This window comes from Pistacia vera, unplaced genomic scaffold (genome assembly GCF_008641045.1).
Source record: "Pistacia vera cultivar Batoury unplaced genomic scaffold, PisVer_v2 Contig525, whole genome shotgun sequence".
Classification (NCBI taxonomy): Eukaryota; Viridiplantae; Streptophyta; class Magnoliopsida; order Sapindales; family Anacardiaceae; genus Pistacia; species Pistacia vera.
Window position 1 is genome coordinate 118,308 of NW_022196363.1, and position 22,045 is coordinate 140,352.

The 22,045-nt window shown below is 35.7% G+C and overlaps 2 protein-coding genes across 6 annotated transcripts; both read left to right on the plus strand.

The window, feature by feature from the left end:
- Nucleotides 1-462: 462 nt before the first annotated feature.
- Nucleotides 463-5,335, plus strand: LOC116106955 (RNA polymerase II-associated protein 3). Of its 5 annotated transcripts, none has more exons than XM_031393263.1 (12): nucleotides 463-534; nucleotides 899-997; nucleotides 1,368-1,508; nucleotides 1,570-1,694; nucleotides 1,878-1,999; nucleotides 2,101-2,183; nucleotides 2,391-2,549; nucleotides 3,216-3,356; nucleotides 3,877-4,059; nucleotides 4,287-4,381; nucleotides 4,483-4,580; nucleotides 4,772-5,335. In XM_031393263.1, the coding sequence occupies exons 1-12, from the start codon at nucleotides 505-507 to the stop codon at nucleotides 4,873-4,875; spliced, it is 1,380 nt and encodes a 459-aa protein (XP_031249123.1). In that variant the 5' UTR covers nucleotides 463-504; the 3' UTR covers nucleotides 4,876-5,335. The 5 variants fall into 5 exon arrangements, with proteins under 5 accessions (XP_031249123.1, XP_031249122.1, XP_031249124.1 ...); XM_031393262.1 differs by having other exon boundaries at nucleotides 3,213-3,356; nucleotides 4,772-5,334; XM_031393264.1 differs by having other exon boundaries at nucleotides 473-534; nucleotides 876-997; nucleotides 3,213-3,356.
- Nucleotides 5,336-10,096: 4,761 nt separating this feature from the next.
- On the plus strand, nucleotides 10,097-21,495 carry LOC116106946 (protein EFR3 homolog A). The gene is made up of 21 exons (XM_031393254.1): nucleotides 10,097-10,305; nucleotides 10,857-10,994; nucleotides 11,691-11,765; nucleotides 11,875-11,990; nucleotides 12,385-12,499; nucleotides 12,705-12,833; nucleotides 12,985-13,032; nucleotides 13,209-13,408; nucleotides 13,533-13,679; nucleotides 17,608-17,657; nucleotides 17,840-18,123; nucleotides 18,211-18,360; nucleotides 18,741-19,151; nucleotides 19,263-19,412; nucleotides 19,528-19,606; nucleotides 19,678-19,802; nucleotides 19,975-20,166; nucleotides 20,246-20,383; nucleotides 20,696-20,833; nucleotides 20,935-21,135; nucleotides 21,213-21,495. The coding sequence occupies exons 2-21, from the start codon at nucleotides 10,860-10,862 to the stop codon at nucleotides 21,327-21,329; spliced, it is 3,000 nt and encodes a 999-aa protein (XP_031249114.1). The 5' UTR covers nucleotides 10,097-10,305; nucleotides 10,857-10,859; the 3' UTR covers nucleotides 21,330-21,495.
- The last annotated feature ends 550 nt before the right edge of the window (nucleotides 21,496-22,045 follow it).

A 22,045-nucleotide genomic window follows, 5' to 3' on the forward strand; every position in this document is an offset into this window, starting at 1 on the left:
TAATTAAAATAATTAAGGACGAGATATAAAAAGTGAAAGAAACAAATTATCTATGTTCATGACAATAACATTAAACGAGACGAATAATATTTTCATCCAGTTATAAAATTAAATTGAATTTATATGCATATATGTTTAGAAAATCAACAAAATAATCAAGAATTCAGCGAACGACATGACGGTCCAATAACTATGATATCAACGACCAGTAATACTATATCTATCAAAGGGACGACAAGTATTTTAGACGGAGTCAATAAATTGATACGTACGGCAGGGCGCTCCAAAAATTATGATATCTACGACATGTAGTATATATATCTGTCACAAGGACGACAAGTATTTTAGAGGGAGTTGGGGTTTTGATGGGCCTAAAGAAGAGGCCCAAAAATCCAACTACTGCGGACCGTCCTTATGGTCCCCCAAAAGTGTTCATTTAAAAGGTCGGAGACTATATTTCGAGAAACATCGAACAAAATACACAGCTCACTTTTTACTCGTGCCATGTCGAAGCACACTCGCGATCAAGCTCTGGTAATCAGCTAATCATCTTGTTAATTTTTCTAAAGTCATCTTAATTTATCGGTTTGTTCATGCTCTTTTTGGTTGCCGAGAAAACTGAAGAAAGCGAAACGAAACGAAATAAAATGAAACGAAGCTGTTTATGTCGCTTTCTGTTAAAAAATATAATATTAATGCTCTTTAGTTTATTCTTTAAGGTTTTAAGATATTATAAATTTAATTCTAAAATGCTGATTAGCAGATTAAGTTGTGTATTTTATGCAAATGTGCTTAACATTTAACGCATTTATAAGGACTTTTTTTTTTTTTTTTAATGGTTTATTAATTGTCAATAAGAGGTGTTTATGTTATAGGTAAATTTGTTACTATGTTCCAGGATTTCCAGGGGTTTTTGAATGACTTGCAGGACTGGGAATTTTCACTCAAAGACAAAGACAAAAGAATGAAGCCTCAAGCTTCTCAAAAGGATAATTTGGTAATGTGCTTTGCATGCCATTAATTCTAGTAAGTGTGTTTGTTTGTTTTGCTGCTTGTATTTGTTTTGTTCATCTTTTGTTATTATGAGTTTTAGTGTGTAGTTATTAAAAGATTTTCAGGAACCAATTACATGATAGTGAGGTCAAATCTTAAACAGCATATAACATTGTTAGCGGTATGTAGTTTTTGAATCAGGGTGCATGAATAGCTGCCCTTAGTTATTTTATTAGACTCTTGGTGTAGGAGATTGTAGCATGTGTGGTTGTTTGTGCATGTTGATGGACCAGTGGGTGGTTAAGATTTGTGAATGTTTGTGTATATGGCATAGATGCTGTAGTGGGCTAATTTTTAAAGGTGTTGTGTTTCAGAAAGTTGGTGAAAAGCTTGGACCAAGTGGAAATACATCTACGGGCACTTCTTATTCTAAGAACTATGATGCTGTTAATCGCATATCAAGTAGTTTCATGACTGAAGAAAGTCTTCCAGATGCTACTTCAGAGAAAGAACTGGTAGGAATTTACCTGTGAGTCTAACATTCAATCATATTGTTTCTAAATTTTGAATTTACAGGGTAATGAGTATTTCAAGCAGAGGAAGTTTAAAGAAGCTATTGACTGCTATTCAAGAAGCATTGCCCTGTCACCTACTGCAGTAGCCTATGCAAATAGGGCTATGGCCTATCTTAAAATCAAGAGGCAAGTTATATAAGATATTCACTATAGTATATATGGACTGCCAGAAGGTTTTAGTTCTGTTCCTTTGTTTCATTACTGAATTATAGCCTAGAGCTTTGTGTCCTTGACTCGAAGGGCACGATCCATGTAAAATGAGAATAACGTTATTAATATTCTTTTTGTTTTCTACTTCTCGTTCATTAGATTCCAGGAAGCTGAGGATGACTGTACAGAGGCCTTAAATCTAGATGATCGCTACATAAAAGCATACTCACGCCGAGCTACGGCTAGAAAAGAACTTGGTAAACTTAAAGAGTCCATTGAGGGTATGTTTAATTCTGCCTTCATTATGGTTTGCCCATAATAATAGATGCATTGATTCTTTTGTGATTTTGATGTGTGACATGGTGATTATAGCTGATTTCAGATTCAGAGTTTGCCTTGAGGTTGGAGCCTCAAAACCAAGAAATCAAAAAACAATATGCTGAGGTCAAATCTTTGTATGAGAAAGTAAGGATCTCACTGCGTAGAACTCATTTCATCACTTCTACTTGTTGGCATTTAACCTACTTCTAGGGCAGAGATGCGGGTTTTATAACTGGTTATAATGTCCCAATTAACACACACACACACACACACACACACACACACACATATGTGTGTGTGTTTTAATATGTTGTTATATTAATGTAATATTGCTGCTATTTGTTCTCCCAGGAGATTCTTCAGAAGGCATCTGGAAAACTTAAAAGCTCTGCACAAGGAAGGCAGAAAGTTGGAAAGCCAGGAATAAAAGTGAATGGAGATGAGGTCTGTGCTGTTCCAAATACCACTCAGAAGACCGGAGTAGTAGCAGTTCAAGAAGATCATGCTAAGGTATTCTCTATTGTTTGTTACATTTATTAGAGGAAAATAACATTTGTGGACATTTAGGATTTTCATGCAAATAAAGGACCTGTAAGTGGTTGGGATATGTAGAGAGAGAAGAATGAACTTTTTGGGCATTCTTCTTATATATTCATAAACCTATTCTATTGTGGAACATTTACACTCTAGATCTTTTTCTTTCAAATAAATGGATGAATTGATGAAATAAAATTAATCAGTGATGCTTTGTTCTCTTTGATTTTTCCTTTTTATTAATATATAGAAGTTCCTCAGTCTGAGGACAAGTACATAAGAACCTTTTTAGGGATAATGATATGAGTGTTGATTTGCATTCCACATACAATTCTTCTTTCTTTTATGAGTTTTAGCAACTCTGATTTCATGTCTCTACCATAATGGGCTACAACCTAGAGTAATGAATCTCTTACCATGCGCCTACAACTTCCTAGAGTGATGGATAGGTTTTTCTATATGTCTCACGCACTTTGAGGTCTTTGATGTGGAACTATTGATCAATTCATGGATTTAGTCGAAACTAAAACATATTGGAATTGTTTCTTCCTACTATAAAGGATAAAGAAAATTTTTGGCTTGTTTTTAAATAGTACAATTTATTGAATCATCTCTATTTTCCTGAATCTAACTCTATAGCAGGCAAGTAATGGAGATAATACTGTAAGAACTTCTCTCTGTGTGGAAGAAATAGGAGACAGAAGTGTCAGAGCTGAGAGCAAAGCTAAAGTTCTGCAAGACGGTTCTCATACAGATGCTTTACGAAGTTCTGGTTTGGAGAAGGTATAATGTCAGTTCCTTGCAAGTAAAAAATTTTCTGTCTCTGTCTCTTGGTTCCAGTTATGAGAGTTGCTAGTCTTTCCTGATTAATGACCACCAAATTTGATCACATGAAAATGCATCGTTGACATGATTCCTTGGAAATCAAAAAGCATTTCACCACCTCTCCTTATTTGACTATAGGTATTTTGATGCATATATGAAAAGCATAATCCGAGATTCTGTAATTTGCAGTCAAAATACTTAATATACTGTGTAACCCAACTTATAAGATGACTAGTGTGCTAGATTTTGGTTATAATTTTTTTTTTTCCTATTTTTATCCTTGATATATCCCATGACATCTCTTTTGAGGATCGGTCTATAAAACATCCCTTATGATATGATATGGTTTTCCTCCCTTCCCCAGTCAAGGTTGGCACTCATTTTTCGTAGGCAAATTCTTTATTTGTTTAGGACCCATTACTGCTGTGTTTTTATCCTTTCTTGGTGCTTGACTATGCGCTAATTTAATTTTTCGCAGAGCAATCATAGAGCTAGAAAACAAGACTTGAATCCATCGGTGCATGAACTTGCTTCTCGAGCAGCTTCTCGAGCCATTGCTGAAGCTTCTAAAAACATCACACCTCCAAAATCAGCTTATGAATTTGAGGTTTCTTGGCGAGGCTTCTCTGGTGATCAGGCCCTACAGGCTTGTCTGTTGAAGGTCTGCAAAAACAAATATTGCTTTTGTGGTTGTTAACTGTGGGCATGTGTGTGCAGTTTCTATATTGTTTGGTAGTCTTAGTTGATAAGCACATTTTGAATCAAGTCTGATATATAGTGACAATCCTTTTTAATGTATTTTTTTTTTCTTACTTCGGTTGGTTCATTTATATCAATACTAATTCTATTACTACTATTAATATTCCTTCTTTATTTTTCAATTATCAGGCTACTTCTCCAACTGCGCTGCCACAAATATTTAAAAATGCCTTGTCTGCTCCTATACTAATTGACATCATTAACACAGTCGCCACCTTTTTCACGTAAGTAGAGAGTTCTGATCTTGTGTATGTCTCAGATGCATGAACTTTGGTTTGAGCTTTAGTTAGATGCTTGATTCCCCTTTGATTTATTCTGTTTGCAGTGAAGAAATGGATTTGGCTGTCAAATATCTAGAAAATTTAACCAAGGTCCCAAGATTTGACATGATCATCATGTGCCTTTCATCAAAAGACAAGGCTGGTATGTTCTCATAAATGAACTTTATCAGATGTCAAATTCTGTGTAGAGTTTATCTACAGCAACCATAAATTTTCAGTGGAGCAAGTCATTCTCTCCACTACTCATTATGCTTGGAACTTGATGACTTTGATATCAAACATTGAAGAGCATTATGAATGTGATTGTACTGACCTCATTACCTTTTTTAACAGATCTCCAGAAAATATGGGATGAAACATTTTGCAATGAAGCTACTCCAGTTGAGTATGCTGAGATCCTTGATAATTTGCATTCAAATTACTGCCTCAACCGGTAATGATCCTGATGGATGTCCAAGATATGTTTTGAGCTATTTGGTTTGTCTCTTCTAAACTTTTGAAACTGTAAATTTACATGTAATGCAGCAATCTTCCACCACTTTTTGGTTGTAAGCCAGTTAACCGGTGGCAAAGTTGTCCTACCACCACGGTTTCCTTTATGGGTCCTGTCAGCTCATGTTTATATATTCCGAGATTTGTCGATTATAGTTGATGAAATTAAAAGTTAGGCACTGATGGTAGGCTGAATATGACTCTAGATATGAACTGAAAATTACTCTAGAAAACCATAGTGGGGTTGTTGGTGGTTGATTGTTGGAAGTCAATTGTTACTCATTTTTCTCGTTGAATGTATTTGAAAACCCACTACAGTCATATTGTTGACATCTGTGTACAATTATGGATCCCAATTTCCAAATACAAAAATCTATGTAGTCTTTTCCAGATGGAGTATTCCAGGTTTGCTTTAGCACTTATCCTTTGAAATTGTTGACATCTGAGTACAATTATGGATCCCAATTTCCAAATACAAAAATCTATTTAGTCTTTTCCAGATGGAGTATTCCAGGTTTGCTTTAGTACTTATCCTTTTTCAAAGTTTAGAAAATCCTAGATTTCACCCAAGGGATCTACTCTTATATTTTCCATACTCTTGTTGGAAAATGGAACACTAGTCAATGATAGTTACTTCTCAACTCATTCAAATTTTATCCTTATGGATTGCCCTACATTGTTGATCAGATTGTTGGGCAAGTTTAATCTTTCAAATCTAAATCTAAAGTTGAAAAAAGAAGAAAAGGTGACCTGCACCTTTTTCCTATAAGAATAATGGGTAAATAGTCTACTAATAACATGTAAAGTACTGGGCCAAAACAATAATGAGATTGTTAATGGAAGAGTTGAAAAATGTATCAACTTTAGAAATGTTTGACAATTAGGGTATTTATTTACATCATTCATGGGTAGTTCAGATGGTTAGGATAAATTGAAGATGGTGTGGATAAACGTACAGTCTTAAGTCTGTGATTTAAGTGGAAGACTGCGGCAATGAGTTGTACTAGTCTGTCTTGATGATTAGTCAAAATGTGAGATAATGTTATTCAACTATTGGAGAAATCCGGTGGTAAAGTTGTTGAATCTCATCATCAATATTGCCTCAAATTGAAGGAAGGAAGATTGTACATGTTTTTTTAATTTCTGGACCATTCTTGAGAACCACTCAAATAATAATGACATGTCTTTTAGCCAATAATTCTACTCAAATTTTGGTCTGGCCAGTTCATTGTTCAATTATAAATCAACAAGAAGATAGGTCAATGGCTTTTAAAGCTATGTACCCCACCCCTATCATTCATATTAAATTTCATGGTTGGCAGTCTCTTTCTTTATTTATATCTCAAGGGGTTAATAACTTGTCGCCCCTGAGGTTTGGCATAATATCTTTTATCACCTCCCAATGAAAATATCTCCAAACTAAATATAACTGTATAAAGAGTAGAAAAAATATTCTTAATAAATTATTGGCTTTTTTTTTTTTTTTGACATATGTTAAGTTATTTGGGCTAAATTGTCAACTACTTGTCCAAAATGACAACCCTATATATTTAGGGGTGTTAGTGTTAGTTTCGCAAAACTGGAAGGGAACACGATTTCACGCCGAACCTCAAGGGTACCAGCATAATGAACCCTATTCCAAGCTGTTGCCATCTCATGGTAATGGCGACTCCCACATGTACCAATCAGTCGCCCAACATTTATTATAACAATAATTTGAACTGACCCAATTACTTTTGCTCATTAATGTCAACCCCTATTCCCACATAATCCCCCCACCAAAACCAAGATTACAAACTAATTAATTAGTAATCAAGATACTCAAACTTGCTTAGCATGCAAGTTGATGTTGTAGTTTCTTAAGTTAAAACAAATAACCTCCTAAATAAAAGATAAATCACATGGAGATTCTTGCCATAGTTTTTGACCCCCCTTTAGATTTGATTGAATAACAAAATCTTCCTCAAGCTTCTAAAACAATATAAATTCCCTTACTATAAAGTTTTGAGTAATACTAAACTAACAACCACTTCTTACAAACTTTCTCTCACAACCCTGATGTGACAGTTCACAATTGGTCAGCTTGCAATTAATTAGTAAGACTTGTTGTGAATTGATCAATTGCAAGCTACCACTCAGGGTTGTGAGAGAGGATTGTTGGTGTAGTATTTTTCTAAAGTTTTAGGTATTAAAATAAACGATAAGAGGATACTTCGGTAAATATTTATTAATTCAGTCTACGAGTACGTCAAGGATAACGAGAAGAAGAATCTACAATCTCAAGAGAAGTTTGGGTGATTGTAGGAGGAGGAGGAGTATCAAGACCGCTAGACTGCGAGGTACCTGTATCTCCAAAACTAATAATGCGATTTTCTTTCGAAGAATAATGAAGAGGAAAAGGGGCTATAGGAGCAATAGATGAGTCAGAATTTGTCGTTTTAGGGTTTAGAGGGAGATTTTTGTTAATTCATAAACCTTAAAAGGGATTGCTATTATTAAATCAAACCTTAGGGGGTCTTTTTTTTTATTATTATTATTTTTAAACTCTAAATTTTCTAAACTACAAGATCTAGGAGTTCTGAGACTTTGATTTTGGCTTTGAGATTCTGAATTTTATAGTATAGTTCTAATGTGGGTCCAAAAGATATGATAGTATTTATGGGACAAACCCATTTGCCAATACTTAAAATTATTGGAATTGTAGGCTAATTCTGATCCTGCCTTTTGTGTTTTGTGGGAAAATTAACTATGGATTCAGCATCTATTCACACTCTCAAGGACATTGGAACATGGTACAAGGAGATTCCTTGCTTCAGAATTATTGCTCCAAGTTTTGAGAAAGATGACAAATCAAGATAGTGACTCTTCTTTCCTAAGAATTTATGTCTCTACTGTAAGATTCCAGTCTTGTTCAATCTAAAATTTAAATCTTGTTTAAATTAATATCTACATAAACTAATCACTTGTCTAAACTAATAGAAAAAAAATTTATGGGTACGTTTGGTTTATTATTTTGGATAGGATTTTGGAAATAATATTGGGTAATTGAATAGGAGAGTATTACGAGGTAAAATTTAAAAATTTATTAAAAAACCCATAGGTTTACTAATTTAATTAAACACCCCAACATATAAAATGACAAAAATACCCCCACCACCAACAGTGCCAGATTCCACCACCACCGCCAGAATCTGGCCGAAAAATGGCGTTACGACACAGACCGGTCGGATCTGTGTTGTAACGCGTCGTTAGATCTACGGCCTGCTGTGGTCATCAACAGCCGGAAAAGACTAAAACGATGGCCAAAGATATGACCGTCGTTTTTTGTCAACGATGGCCAAGATTTGACCGTCGTTGATCGTCAACGACGACCGGATCTGGCATTTGACGACCAGATCCATTGTGGATCTAGCTGTAAAAGGCCAGATCGATGAATTACCAGTCAGTTCCAGTTGGTAATTCACCGTTGTGGCATATTCCGGCTACCATCGACGGTGGTTGCTGGATTCTGGCAAGTATGGGTCACGGGGGTGTTCGGTGGTAGCCGGAATCTGGCAAGTATGGGTCACGGGGGTGTTTTTGTTAATTTTTAAACTTTTTTCAGGGTGTATTTAAAGAAATTAATAACCTTATAGGGTCTAAAAGTAATTAAAAAATAGGGTAATATTTCTGGAATAATGTGCCAAACATTATTTGGATAATAGGATTGGGAATATGGGCAGAAATAATAAGTCAAACATGCCCCATATTATTTCACTATCAAGGTTTAATGTTGGTTCGGTTTGGGTTCATGTGGATTTGTCTGTACAATAGTAGTTTAAGCGTATTTGTATATATAAGAGTAATTTTTTTTTTTTTTTTTAACTGGAAGTAAGGGGATTCGAACCTGAGACCGTACGTCTTAACCATGTATCCTAACGATTGTCCTATCTCTTAAGCTACTCAGGGTAATATTATAAATATAGAATTTCCATGGTTAATATCAAAATAATCAGCATTAAAATGTAACTTCTAGATTACAATAATATGTCTAAAACAATAAAAATTTCTAGATTATAATGTATATTGATAAGTGCAACTGATAACACTCAAGTGAAATTGAGTTATCATTTATATAAATTGACCAGTGAAATATAATGCCATAAATGATGTATACATAAATGAGAATGACATTTATTCACTATATATATATTATTGGAAAAATATGATAAAGCTGGTCCACTTAATATTCTTGATAAGTTCACAATACTAATAAATGGTTAATAATATTATTCTCATTTATAAATATGTATATTCATTAATTTATAAATTAAAAATCTTCATTTAATTTCACTATTTTTGCATATCAGCATATTTATATTTATATCATGAGACTAACATTAATTTGTTGAATCATTTACAAATAAATTAAAACAATAGGAAAAAAATAAAACAATAGAATCGTTTTTAAGAAAATGTGTTTACATCCTAAATAATACAATAATCTATCAGTGTTGTGGGTAGTTTAGACAGTTAGGATGAATTAGAGATAGTATGGATAGACGTACGGTTTCAGGTTCGATTTTTCATATGAGCATTCGCGATTTAAGTAGGGACTGTAACATTGGATTGTTGTACCAATCTCTCCCAAGTATTAATTAAGGTGAGTGTATGCTAGCCCAAACACCTTAGTTATTGGAAAAAAAAAAAATACAATAATCAATAAGAAAACTTTCCAACTTCGATCACAAATAAATATGATTAATCACAATTTATCATATTCATTCATATAATTTTCTACACAAATATTTATCGTGATTGAACAGATGCACAAACTCAAACTCAAACTCAAAACAAATAATTTCTTCGGACAATCCTAGTTCTCCCTACATCAATAACACATGGATAAAGCTTAGGAGATAATAAAATAAAATTTGTGAATATAAAATGTTCACTTCACAACATCCCTCATTTGTGTTCAAAATAAAGTGGACTTTGAGCCTACTTGAGTTGTGTCAAAAAGCAAGAACACACTGCTTTTGTTTTCAAAAATACTTTGTGTTTGTTTTCAAAAACACCCATCAAGTATTTTGCTTCCAACATTCGAACTCCACAAATTTTTGAACGAACTAACTGCTGTAGTTTTGGTTGGTTTCTGAGATACCTGTTTGAGACTTTGAGTCTTCCAACTTCTGACAACACACAAAACACTTTTACTTTTTCCCATCACGTGATCTTGCAATCCCCTTCAAGTTGTATTAACCCACGCGCCATTTCTCTCTCTCTCTCTCTCTCTCGATCACTCTGTTGTTCTTTTCTTCTTGTTTTCTAACACTTCCTTTGCAAGTTCTATTCTTGCTTCACTGCTCTTGCAGATCTGTCACTGCTGGGCAAAGGTTTGATCCATTTTTGTTCTCTCTTTTGTGGGGTTGTTTTGTTTTCGTAATTTGCTTATTAAAGCTCTTCTTTTTCTGGGTTTGTGTTTTTTTTTTCCTTCTACATTTTGTTTTGGCTTCTGGGTACTGAGTGTGTTGTGTTTTTTGCTTAAAAATTTCACCTTTAGCTGTTTCTGCTGTTCTCTAGTTAATGTTTGTAGCTTATGTAGTCTCAAAACTTCTACTTTATGTTGCTTTGTGCTATTTTTTGGCATTGTTTAGTGATATTTCTGTTCATGAGTGATTCACTTTTGTTCTTGTACAGCACTCAGTGAAGTGCATTTTGTTTAGATTTTATATAAGAAAAAGAAGAACTTTCTAGAAGAAAAAATAGTAGCTTTAGTTTCTTAGGATGTTTTAACTTGTGTTGTTAAAATGTTTGATCTTTTTTTGGAGCTTTTGTTAAATGAATGTGTGTTTTTTGGGTTAAAAGCTTCATAATTTGTTAAGATTTACTTCTTCTTCTTCTTCTTCTTTTTCCTTGATTTCTTTCTTGCTTTGAATTTGTGCAGGAAATGGGGTTCATTTCTAGAAAGATTTTCCCAGCATGTGGGAGCATGTGTGTGTGTTGTCCTGCTATGAGGTCAAGATCTCGGCAACCAGTAAAGCGTTACAAAAAATTGCTTTCAGAGATCTTCCCTAAATCTCCTGTGAGTATTCAATATCTATTTTTAAAAATTTACTCTCTTCTTTGATATATGTAAGCAATTTGTTTATAGCATATGTTTGTGCAGTGTTAGATTCTTTCTTCTGGTAATCATTTTAATTCCTGCTAGGTGTGTCTGAGTTAGCCAAACTTTAAATATTGGCTAACAATGGGAACTTAGCCTCGCAATGTAAGAACTTGCTGCAAAGTAATTTTGCTCAGCGTGATAATCCATCACTAGTGCTATAGCCTTTTCATATTTAGAGAATAAGACTTTCTCTTTTGTTAACTATGCGCTTATTTTTGACTTATAAGTCTTGGTCTGGCTGTTTGTCATGAGAAGTAGAATTATTGCTCCTATTTTGAAAAGGCATTTTGACCTCTAGTCTGGATCATCAAATGAAGAAGGAAAGAAGATTGAGTTTTTTTTTTTTGGAATGTGTAATGGATAAATTAGGTTGATTAAGAATAAATATGAAGTATTTAACACACTCCAAGATCAAATGGGCTTTACATCTTTTGTCTTACAGTGTGGCTCTTTTCTAGATGTTTGTTAACTCATTTCATGGACAAGCATAATTCAAACAATGTTGCGTTAGTGTTTATTGCTTATGATCTTTTGATGTTGTATCTGAAACTCCTATATTGATTTCAAAAGTATCTAGAATACTGAAGTTCGAAGTCTTGAGATATATTGCAGGATAGCCCTCCAAATGATAGGAAAATTGTCAAATTATGTGAATATGCTGCCAAAAATCCCTTTCGAATCCCAAAGGTAATTTTCCTTGTATCCTTTTAAAGTATTAACAGACAAGTGTTAGGGGGCTAGCCTTCAAATTAGTGTATGCACCACTGAGATACTGCTGATACTCTGTTTTTAATAGATTGCAAAACATCTTGAGGAAAGGTGCTACAAAGAACTGCGATCAGAGCACATCAAACTAATCAATATTGTTACAGAGGCTTACAATAAGATGCTTTGCTTTTGTAAGGAGCAGATGTAAGTCAAACTTATTCTTCCATTTTTTTTGTTTGTGTTTTTCATTTTATTGCTAAATTGCTATATTAGATGTGTGTATTTAAAAATTTATAGTGCTTTGTACATAATATTGCTTTTTTCAGGTTACACTGCACCCTTGGTTCCACTTAGCTAGGAAATTTTTAATTGCATTCCACATTTCGTTTGTTATGTGAAGTTTTCTGCTTTGTTAATATACAAGTCCACCAATAAAAGAAGAATGCTTGGTATTTGAGTAATAGTACTTGTGCATTTATGCGTGACTGTGTTTGTTTTTATTTGATGAGTCTTTTTTTATTCTTATCAACAAAAAGGTGTGACGATTTGTTTTACATGATTAGTTCTAGGTATTAGATTTAATTTTTCAAGTGTGCAGGGCATATTTTGCTTTAAGTTTGCTGAATGTGGCTAATGAACTGCTGGACAACTCTAAGCAAGATGCTGTTCAGATACTTGGATGCCAAACTTTGACAAGGTTCATTTATGGTCAGGTAAATTGAATTATGACCTCCTTTCTTTGGAATGAGCTGCAGCACGTGTCAAACAGAATAACCGTATTGATGAGTCTAATCCTTTGCTTTGTATATTGAGCAATATTGTAGTTTGTTTACTTTGTATACATATATGATTCTCAACTATACTAATTGACATTAACTAGCATTACTTTTATTATACTTTGGTTTGTTGTATGAACAGGCAGATGGCACTTACACACATAACATTGAAAGTTTTGTGCACAAAGTATGTAAGCTGGCACGTGACCATGGGGTGGAAGATCAAAGGCATGGTTTAAGGGCCTCAAGCTTGCAGTGCATTTCAGCCATGGTATTTTAGTGAAAAGAATACTACTATTATTTTCACCAACATTTTTCTTGTTGATATTGTATGTAGTAAAATTTGAATTTGGATATTGTTATTTACTCTTTTCTTTTTGGGAGCTGTGCGATATATATTTGATACTCTTGTCCCTTGCTAGTTGTGGTTCATGGCAGAGTTCTCCTGCATTTTTGCTGATTTTGATGAGGTTAGTATGTTTTATTTACTTAGTTCAAAGCTAGTTAATGTTACTATGGAGTTTCTGTTAGCTTCTACTATTGATTTGGTGAACAAAATGTCTGTCGTTGATATTCTACTTGAGCATTGCTGTCTTTTACTGTAATTGAGGAATAAGCTTTGGTTTCTTGAATATCCGAACTGCAGATTGTGAACGCGATATTAGATAACTATGTGCCAGATACTGAAAGTGCATATGATGATGAGAGAGGGGAGCCACATCATAATTGGGTGGACGAAGTGGTTAGATGTGAGGGCAAAGGTGCAGGTGGTGGTGGTGATACTAGTCCCAGTGGCATGATGATCAGGCCTCGTCCAGAGAGAAAAGATCCTACTCTTTTGACAAGGTAGAGCTTGCTTGGGTGGCTTTGGAGGGACACTTTTGGACTCTATTCTGTATTTCTAGTTCTTGGGTTTGGATCATCAAGGGATTTATATCCTTTTTCTAATTACTTGTTATTTTTGTTGCAGTGAAGAGGTGGAGACACCTAAAGTATGGGCACAAATTTGTGTTCAGAGAATGGTTGAATTGACCAAGGAGAGTACAGCTATGCGCAGGGTATTGGATCCAATGTTCATATACTTCGATTCTAGACGTCACTGGGTTCCGCAGCAAGGGTTGGCCTTGATTGTTTTGTCTGATATGGCCTATCTGATGGAGACTTTGGGTATGGTTGCTTATCATTTAATTTATTTTGCTAAATTGTTGTTTTATGTTGTGCAAACTTGCAAATGTAACCTTTCGTGGACCTTTTTTTTTTTTTTCTTTTTCTCAAAAAGATTTTCCAAATTATCTAATAGCATTGTGCAATTAGATGTATGTGCTTGCTAATATTACTTTTGACTTCAGGGAATCAGCAGTTGATTTTAGCTGCTGTGATACGCCATCTGGACCACAAAAATGTTGTGCATGATCCCGAACTTAAGTCTCAGGTCATACAAGTTGCTTCATCTCTAGCTAGGCAAATTAGATCAGGAGCAGTGCTGGCAGAAATTGGTTTTGTCAGTGATCTGTGCAGGCATTTGAGGAAAAGTTTTCAAGCCACTGTTGAATCAGCTGGAGAACAAGAATCAACTTTGAATATCTCACTCCAGAACGCTATTGAAGATTGCTTACTTGAAATAGCTAAAGGGGTAACTTCAAAACTTTTTATGGTACATGTATTTGGGAGTTTCTTACTGTTTTTGTAATTTTCTTGAGTTTGTGTTTGCTTTTACTAGATTGGTGATACGCGGCCACTATTTGACATGATGGCAATAACATTGGAGAAACTTCCATCAGCTGGAGTTGTTGCTCGAGCAACCATTGGATCATTGATGATTCTTGCTCATGTGATTTCTTTAGCATCAATATCTTCTCGTTCACAGAAGGTGAGATGAGTTTAATATAATTTTGATACACCTTTGTGTACTGTTGTTTACTGGGGGCCGTTTGCCTCATAGGACCCATCTGTTTTCCATTTAGGTTCAAGATAACATGAAATTTTAATCATCAGTTTGATGATTCTGATGGTATAATGGAGATCTCATGTTTGATAGAAAAATAACTTAACTCTTTCTTTAGACATGAAACCCTAACAGCATGTGGACTTTTCCTCCACTTTGTTCCCCAACTGGTAGAAAAGAGAGTCCACTCATTAATCTTGCAGCCTTTTTGGAAGATTTGCATTGAAGATAATTGTCTTCTTATTTTTAAGTTGCTCTTTTTCTTGGTTACAGCTCACTTAACTTTTTAAAATATTTTTAACTAGGTGTTTCCAGAAGTGCTTCTTGCTCAAATTTTGAAAGTAATGCTGCATCCAAATGTTGAGACACGTGTTGGAGCTCACCAGATATTTTCAGTTCTTCTCTTCCCAAGTTCTAATCATCAGCGACAGACAGTTGCATCTCTGCGATCTGGTTATCTCTATGAACCACGAAAATGGCATTCTAATACAGCATCTACATCTACTTCAATTTCAGCTCTACTTGAAAAGCTCCGGAAAGATAAAAATGTAATCAAAATGGGAAAGAATGGATATAATGTACCTGATGATATTAAAGGAAGGGACTTTGTGGAAGATGACTGGAAGCAGGGCCACACCCGCAAGAGTTCTCCTAACTTTTACAAATTAAGTTCTATTATTGACGGGAAAGCTGGAGCAACTAACTTGGCTGATGCGGTATGAAAATTTTCATGTTTTTATGAGTGCAACATGTGCATGAATGAATGTATAGTTGCATTCAATTTACCAAGTCATTAACACTATAAATCTGTTTTATTGATCACACAGGAACCGTATGTTATGAAGTTTAGTGAGGATCAGATAATGCAGCTGCTGTCTGCCTTTTGGGTTCAAGCCACTCTTCCTGATAACGTGCCTTCAAATATTGAAGCTATAGCTCATTCTTTCATCTTAACACTTATTTCTGTACGCTTGAAGGTGAAATTTCAAACATATACATGTCTGTCTTGGATTCTTCTTTCCTGTATTATCCCCTTCTCTATCTATCTATAAATATCACTGTTGACAGTTTCATGAACATGTGATGTTGCAGAACCCAAATGACAATCTTGTGGTACGCTTCTTCCAGCTTCCTCTGTCTCTCAGGAGCTTATCCTTGGACCCTAACAATGGTATATGCATTTTATTATACCTCCTTAGTTAGAATTCTAAAATTTGAAACTAATAGATTACTGCTTGTCAGGGATGTTGCCTTCGGTGTGCCAGAGATCAATCCTTGTTCTGTCAACAGGCATGCTGATGTTTGCGGCCAAAATATTTAACATTCCTGATCTGAATGATTTGTTCAAGACCTTAATTCCTCATGATGTGAGTGTTACCTGCATTTATTACAGATTGTTTTTACACATTTTCCTGTGTTATTAGTAGAGTGCACCTTTATGATCCACTAGCAGCCCTTGTAAAAGAGACGTTTAATCTGCTTCTGCAGTTGATATGCTTTTTATAAATAACTTATTGACCTTAAATTTTCTACAAATTCAGCTTGATCCCTATCTGGGCATCAGTGATGACCTTCAAGTATATGTAAAGCCTCAGGCAGATGTGAGAGGATATGGATCCTATTCTGATAATCAACTGGCCACCTCAATACTCTTTGAGTTACGGAACAAGATGCATGAGTCTGACAAGGCCATACTGGATGTGATAACTCAGAATTTGTCAACCATAACTGAGGTATGCCCTGTTGATAGGCTGCTATATCCTCCTCTCTTTCACTTTCTCTTTTAGCTGACATTAGTCTATGCTTTTTAAGTTGGAGGCAGCTGAGCTGGCAAGACAACTTTCAGAACCATTCACACCGGATGATGCATTCGTGTTTGGCTCGCGAACAACACTTGCCATAAACCACAATCAGATGATTTCCCCTTCGGAATCACTCTCGTTTGATGAGGTACTCTTTTTAGTTAATTTTAATGTGTGCCTCTGGCTGATGTGAATAACCTGAGTAAATGTTCTTGCCTTTAGACTTCTGTCCTTATTCTAGGCAGGGAAAAAAGTTATCGTCTTAAAAAAAGTCTTTGTGGTGTATCAACTGAAGAAAACTCTAAAAAATTAATTTCCCTTCGGTATGAAATAATCATTTCTAACCAGCCAACTGTTGGGAGTGTCTGCTCTATATGCCTCAATGTGGAAAGTGGGAAAAGAAAGATTAGACATGAAGAAACTGAGATCATTCAATTTCTCTTTAATTTGTGTGTTGTAGGATGTTACATCGACTCTCCTGGCTGAGGATGATGCCATAAGTGAAACATCTGTTGCTGACCTTTCTCGCTTCATTCCCAAAGTGCCTCCATCTCCTTCTATCTCCCACATTATCAGCATTGGACAGCTTATGGAATCAGTAAACTCTCTTCCTGGCATTACCACTAAACTTATGTTAAGAGATATAGATATTAGCACGTTTGTCCTATCGTATATTAACATAATGAACACGTTTTTCAGGCACTTGAGGTAGCTGGTCAAGTGGCAGGATCAACCATCTCTACATCACCCCTTCCATACAACACATTGACTGGCCATTGTGAAGCACTGGGCTCTGGCACAAGGCAGAAGCTATCCAATTGGTTGGTCCACGAAAATCACTATGCCAGAGCTTCCGACAAACCTTCATTTCCTGCAAATGAATGCTTAGCTCTCAAGAAGGTCAACATCAGTTCCCTGAAGTCATCTTAAACACGAATTCCTCTTTCTCCTGACCAGCATTTGCTTGTGTTATGCAGATTATGAGCGAGGATGAACCTGTTCAAGGAGCCATGATGGTGCAGAAGCCATGGCTGGCGATGAAGCTGCCTCCTGCAAGCCCTTTTGACAACTTCCTGAAAGCAGCTAGATGTTAAAATAAAGACTGGAAGTGAGAAGGCACCCCACATACATAAAAATCTGTCAGTGTTTTGTAAAGTGTTAGGCAGTGATCTAGAAGTTGTGTACTCTTGTAGAGGGTGTAGTTTAGGACCTTTAGGTTTATGCTTTGTTTTTAGTTGGACTTGGTTAAACATTTGAGGGCTTGGAGTTGGAGGATGCCCACCTGTTCCGCAGCAAGGGTTGGCCTTGATTGTTTTGTCTGATATGGCCTATCTGATGGAGACTTTGGGTATGGTTGCTTATCATTTAATTTATTTTGCTAAATTGTTGTTTTATGTTGTGCAAACTTGCAAATGTAACCTTTCGTGGACCTTTTTTTTTTTTTTCTTTTTCTCAAAAAGATTTTCCAAATTATCTAATAGCATTGTGCAATTAGATGTATGTGCTTGCTAATATTACTTTTGACTTCAGGGAATCAGCAGTTGATTTTAGCTGCTGTGATACGCCATCTGGACCACAAAAATGTTGTGCATGATCCCGAACTTAAGTCTCAGGTCATACAAGTTGCTTCATCTCTAGCTAGGCAAATTAGATCAGGAGCAGTGCTGGCAGAAATTGGTTTTGTCAGTGATCTGTGCAGGCATTTGAGGAAAAGTTTTCAAGCCACTGTTGAATCAGCTGGAGAACAAGAATCAACTTTGAATATCTCACTCCAGAACGCTATTGAAGATTGCTTACTTGAAATAGCTAAAGGGGTAACTTCAAAACTTTTTATGGTACATGTATTTGGGAGTTTCTTACTGTTTTTGTAATTTTCTTGAGTTTGTGTTTGCTTTTACTAGATTGGTGATACGCGGCCACTATTTGACATGATGGCAATAACATTGGAGAAACTTCCATCAGCTGGAGTTGTTGCTCGAGCAACCATTGGATCATTGATGATTCTTGCTCATGTGATTTCTTTAGCATCAATATCTTCTCGTTCACAGAAGGTGAGATGAGTTTAATATAATTTTGATACACCTTTGTGTACTGTTGTTTACTGGGGGCCGTTTGCCTCATAGGACCCATCTGTTTTCCATTTAGGTTCAAGATAACATGAAATTTTAATCATCAGTTTGATGATTCTGATGGTATAATGGAGATCTCATGTTTGATAGAAAAATAACTTAACTCTTTCTTTAGACATGAAACCCTAACAGCATGTGGACTTTTCCTCCACTTTGTTCCCCAACTGGTAGAAAAGAGAGTCCACTCATTAATCTTGCAGCCTTTTTGGAAGATTTGCATTGAAGATAATTGTCTTCTTATTTTTAAGTTGCTCTTTTTCTTGGTTACAGCTCACTTAACTTTTTAAAATATTTTTAACTAGGTGTTTCCAGAAGTGCTTCTTGCTCAAATTTTGAAAGTAATGCTGCATCCAAATGTTGAGACACGTGTTGGAGCTCACCAGATATTTTCAGTTCTTCTCTTCCCAAGTTCTAATCATCAGCGACAGACAGTTGCATCTCTGCGATCTGGTTATCTCTATGAACCACGAAAATGGCATTCTAATACAGCATCTACATCTACTTCAATTTCAGCTCTACTTGAAAAGCTCCGGAAAGATAAAAATGTAATCAAAATGGGAAAGAATGGATATAATGTACCTGATGATATTAAAGGAAGGGACTTTGTGGAAGATGACTGGAAGCAGGGCCACACCCGCAAGAGTTCTCCTAACTTTTACAAATTAAGTTCTATTATTGACGGGAAAGCTGGAGCAACTAACTTGGCTGATGCGGTATGAAAATTTTCATGGTTTTATGAGTGCAACATGTGCATGAATGAATGTGTAGTTGCATTCAATTTACCAAGTCATTGACACTATAAATCTGTTTTATTGATCACACAGGAACCATATGTTATGAAGTTTAGTGAGGATCAGATAATGCAGCTGCTGTCTGCCTTTTGGGTTCAAGCCACTCTTCCTGATAACGTGCCTTCAAATATTGAAGCTATAGCTCATTCTTTCATCTTAACACTTATTTCTGTACGCTTGAAGGTGAAATTTCAAACATATACATGTCTGTCTTGGATTCTTCTTTCCTGTATTATCCCCTTCTCTATCTATCTATAAATATCACTGTTGACAGTTTCATGAACATGTGATGTTGCAGAACCCAAATGACAATCTTGTGGTTCGCTTCTTCCAGCTTCCTCTGTCTCTCAGGAGCTTATCCTTGGACCCTAACAATGGTATATGCATTTTATTATAGCTCCTTAGTTAGAATTCTAAAATTTGAAACTAATAGATTACTGCTTGTCAGGGATGTTGCCTTCGGTGTGCCAGAGATCAATCCTTGTTCTGTCAACAGGCATGCTGATGTTTGCGGCCAAAATATTTAACATTCCTGATCTGAATGATTTGTTCAAGACCTTAATTCCTCATGATGTGAGTGTTACCTGCATTTATTACACTGTTTTTACGCGTTTTTCTGTGTTATTAGTAGAGTGCACCTTTATGATCCACTAGCAGCCCTTGTAAAAGAGACATTTAATCTGCTTCTGCAGTTGATATGCTTTTTATAAATAACTTATTGACCTTAAATTTTCTACAAATTCAGATTGATCCCTATCTGGGCATCAGTGATGACCTTCAAGTATATGTAAAGCCTCAGGCAGATGTGAGAGGATATGGATCCTATTCTGATAATCAACTGGCCACCTCAATACTCTTTGAGTTACGGAACAAGATGCATGAGTCTGACAAGGCCATACTGGATGTGATAACTCAGAATTTGTCAACCATAACTGAGGTATGCCCTGTTGATAGGCTGCTATATCCTCCTCTCTTTCACTTTCTCCTTTAGCTGACATTAGTCTATGCTTTTTAAGTTGGAGGCAGATGAGCTGGCAAGACAACTTTCAGAACCATTCACACCGGATGATGCATTCGTGTTTGGCTCGCGAACAACACTTGCCATAAACCACAATCAGATGATTTCCCCTTCGGAATCACTCTCGTTTGATGAGGTACTCTTTTTAGTTAATTTTAATGTGTGCCTCTGGCTGATGTGAATAACCTGAGTAAATGTTCTTGCCTTTGGACTTCTGTCCTTATTCTAGGCAGGGAAAAAAGTTATCGTCTTAAAAAAAGTCTTTGTGGTGTATCAACTGAAGAAAACTCTAAAAAATTAATTTCCCTTCGGTATGAAATAATCATTTCTAACCAGCCAACTGTTGGGAGTGTCTGCTCTATATGCCTCAATGTGGAAAGTGGGAAAAGAAAGATTAGACATGAAGAAACTGAGATCATTCAATTTCTCTTTAATTTGTGTGTTGTAGGATGTTACATCGACTCTCCTGGCTGAGGATGATGCCATAAGTGAAACATCTGTTGCTGACCTTTCTCGCTTCATTCCCAAAGTGCCTCCATCTCCTTCTATCTCCCACATTATCAGCATTGGACAGCTTATGGAATCAGTAAACTCTCTTCCTGGCATTACCACTAAACTTATGTTAAGAGATATAGATATTAGCACGTTTGTCCTATCGTATATTAACATAATGAACACGTTTTTCAGGCACTTGAGGTAGCTGGTCAAGTGGCAGGATCAACCATCTCTACATCACCCCTTCCATACAACACATTGACTGGCCATTGTGAAGCACTGGGCTCTGGCACAAGGCAGAAGCTATCCAATTGGTTGGTCCACGAAAATCACTATGCCAGAGCTTCCGACAAACCTTCATTTCCTGCAAATGAATGCTTAGCTCTCAAGAAGGTCAACATCAGTTCCCTGAAGTCATCTTAAACACGAATTCCTCTTTCTCCTGACCAGCATTTGCTTGTGTTATGCAGATTATGAGCGAGGATGAACCTGTTCAAGGAGCCATGATGGTGCAGAAGCCATGGCTGGCGATGAAGCTGCCTCCTGCAAGCCCTTTTGACAACTTCCTGAAAGCAGCTAGATGTTAAAAGGAAGACTGGAAGTGAGAAGGCACCCACATACATAAAAACCTGTCAGTGTTTTGTAAAGTGTTAGGCAGTGATTTAGAAGTTGTGTACTCTTGTAGAGGGTGTAGTTTAGGACCTTTAGGTTTATGCTTTGTTTTTAGTTGGACTTGGTTAAACATTTGAGGGCTTGGAGTTGGAGGATGCCCACCTAATCCTTTGTATTGTATGCAATTATCACCATCTTATCTTTATATAAGCATAGCCATTAGCATTTGATGTTTCTCTTGTGTTCTTCCCTCTGGTGTTTATATTTTTAACTTCTTACTACATCTATGTGCCGATCATCGGTGAGCGTATAGTCTCGATTCTCTAGCATTTAATTTTAGAGATTATGAAGTTGGTATCGGGCATTCGAGCATTCACCTTTGATTTGCACGTTAAAAACTTTGATTCGTACATTAAGTTAAAAATTTAAGATTTACATAATCACGTATTAATTATGTAAAAGAATAATTTTAAAATGAAGTATTATACATTAAATAATCTTTTCGAAGCGTAATAATGAATGATAATAATAATGCATTCTCTCGACGATTAGTAAGAGATAATTATTGAAAGTTTATCTGATTATTAATTTTAGAGTTTAGAAAAATTAGTTGAAATATGCGTAAATTAACTTAGATATCTTGAGATTAAAAAAAAAGAAAAAATAATAATAATGCGTTCACACTAAAAGA